At 38.5% G+C, this 2,554-nt stretch overlaps 1 protein-coding gene across 2 annotated transcripts; it reads left to right on the plus strand.

Annotated features, from left to right (window-relative positions):
- Positions 1-1,410: 1,410 nt before the first annotated feature.
- Positions 1,411-2,361, plus strand: LOC118760888 (probable serine/threonine-protein kinase cdc7). 2 transcript variants are annotated; one of them, XM_036498492.1, is made up of 2 exons: positions 1,411-1,976; positions 2,126-2,361. In XM_036498492.1, the coding sequence occupies exons 1-2, from the start codon at positions 1,653-1,655 to the stop codon at positions 2,219-2,221; spliced, it is 420 nt and encodes a 139-aa protein (XP_036354385.1). In that variant the 5' UTR covers positions 1,411-1,652; the 3' UTR covers positions 2,222-2,361. The 2 variants fall into 2 exon arrangements, with proteins under 2 accessions (XP_036354385.1, XP_036354386.1); XM_036498493.1 differs by having other exon boundaries at positions 2,156-2,361.
- The last annotated feature ends 193 nt before the right edge of the window (positions 2,362-2,554 follow it).

Consider the following 2,554-nt stretch of genomic DNA (forward strand, 5'->3'; position numbering starts at 1 on the left):
ACAGAACTTATAATGTGTTGCGTAGGATATTGGTTATGTACCCAACACCTTCACCACAATCACCAAGATCATCATCATTATCATCGTTGTCATTGTCGTCGTTGTCATCGTCATAATTGTCGTCATCAAATCCACCAACACAAATGCAAACTCAGTCCCACAACCAATTCCTAACATCACTCGCCCCCCACATACACCAACAGTAACATTATCACCACCACCACACAAACACAACCACCAAAACACCACCGAATTTACTCTTAATGTCGCCCTCCCCTCCATCACAACTACCACCACCACTACCACCACAACCACTATTATCCGTACTTCCACCACCGCCACCATCACCACCGCCATCACCACCACCACCACCACCGCCACCATCACCACCGCCATCACCACCACCACCACCACCGCCACCATCACCACCATCACTACCACCACCACTATCACCATCACAACCACTACCATCCGTACCACCATCACCACCACTACCACCACCACCACTATTACCACTGTTGTTAGTCTAAAGACGTGAATTTATTTTATTTTTTTGTTAATCCGACTTTCATTGTCGTTGCAGGTGTTACCATAATGCAATACCACTCCGGTTGATTGCGACATTTCAAGGTCATCCCAATAACACCCAGTAGCTATCCAGGTTAGGATTCGAGTGCGAAGAGCTGGAAGTAAACCCACGTTGGATCACAGCAGACCCACGTGGAGGAAACCCACGTTCCAACTTTTAGATTCAACACCACCCACCTCTCACGCACACACCCACAAAAAAATCACCATCAACACAAGCGCCGCCAATACTACTACTACTTCTTTACTACTACTACTACTACTACTACTACTACTACTACTACTCTACTACTACTACTACTACAATTACTGCCAATGATTTTGCTGGTGCTGATCTTGTTGACGGTGGTGTGGTAGCCGCTAGCTTTTCTGATGTTTTCCAAATTTTGATGTGCTCACCACTGCCACCGTTACTACTATTACCAGCACAAGCGCTGTCGGAAAATGCAACAGCAGAAACAACAACAACTGCAACGGTAACAAAATTTGCAACAATGTGATTTAGATGTAACATCAGCATAAACAACATTATTATAAGATATATATATATATGATATATATTACTGATATCAAGCAGAATCAATAGAGGGACTCAAGGGCTGAGAGTTTCGTTCGTTAGCGCTTACCAAGCATCACTAAATACACACACACACACACATATATTTTATCTTTTACCTTCTATTTGTTTCAGTCATTAGACTGTGGCCATGCTGGGGCACCACATTGAAGAATTTTAGTCGAACTTATCAACTCCAGTACTTATTATCATTATTATTATTATTATTATTATTATTATTATTATTATTATTATTATTGTTGTTGTTGTAAAGCCTGGTACTTATTCTATCGGTCTCTTTTGTGGAACTGCTAAGTTACGGGGACGTAAACGCATCAATAGCGGTCGTCGTGCGGTAGTGTGTGACACATACACGCACACACACATACACACACACACACACACACACGCACACACATATATACATATATACCTCTTTCATTTGTTTCAACCATACGGCTGCGGTCATACTGGAGCACCACCGTGATTAATTACTTTAGTCTAAGCAATGATAATTAATCAAACCAGCAGCAACAACAACAGCAGCATCAACAGCAGCAGCAGCAACAACAGCAGCAGCAGTGGTAAAGGCAACAACATTAACAGCAACAAGATCAGTAGGAAAACACCCAGCTTATTACGGTTACTAACGATCAATGTCAAATACAACAGCAGCAATAGCCGCAGCTTGAAGGACATCAGCAGCAACAACAACAACGGAAGCAGTAATAGGAACAACAACAAAAACAAGAACAATAAACGAAACACTGTGGATAATGCAACGTGGACGTTATTACTATTAACTATTAACGCCGAAATTATCAACTTCAAAATTATCAACTTCAAAATTATCAACTTCAAAATTATCAACTTCAAAATTATCAACTCCAAAATTATCAACTCCAAAATTATCAACTTCAAAATTATCAACTTCAAAATTATCAACTTCAAAATTATCAACTTCAAAATTATCAACTCCAAAATTATCAACTTCAAAATTATCAACTTCAAAATTATCAACTTCAAAATTATCAATTTAAAAATCAACATTATAAGTATTATCAGCTTCATCACTAACAATATCAACAGTAAAGCCAGCATTATTTGCAACGAGCATTATCGATATCATAAGCACCAACATTATCGGCAACCAGTAGCCTGAAACATTATCAGCGTTAAAATAGCAATATCAACATTATCAGCGTTAAAATAGCAATATCAACATTATCAGCGTTAAAATAGCAATATCAACATTATCAGCGTTAAAATAGCAATATCAACTTTATCAGCGTTAAAATAGCAATATCAACATTATCAGCGTTAAAATAGCAATATCAACATTATCAGCGTTAAAATAGCAATATCAACATTATCAGCGTTAAAATAGCAATATCAACATTATCAGCGTTA

This window comes from Octopus sinensis, unplaced genomic scaffold, assembly GCF_006345805.1.
Source record: "Octopus sinensis unplaced genomic scaffold, ASM634580v1 Contig01304, whole genome shotgun sequence".
Classification (NCBI taxonomy): Eukaryota; Metazoa; Mollusca; class Cephalopoda; order Octopoda; family Octopodidae; genus Octopus; species Octopus sinensis.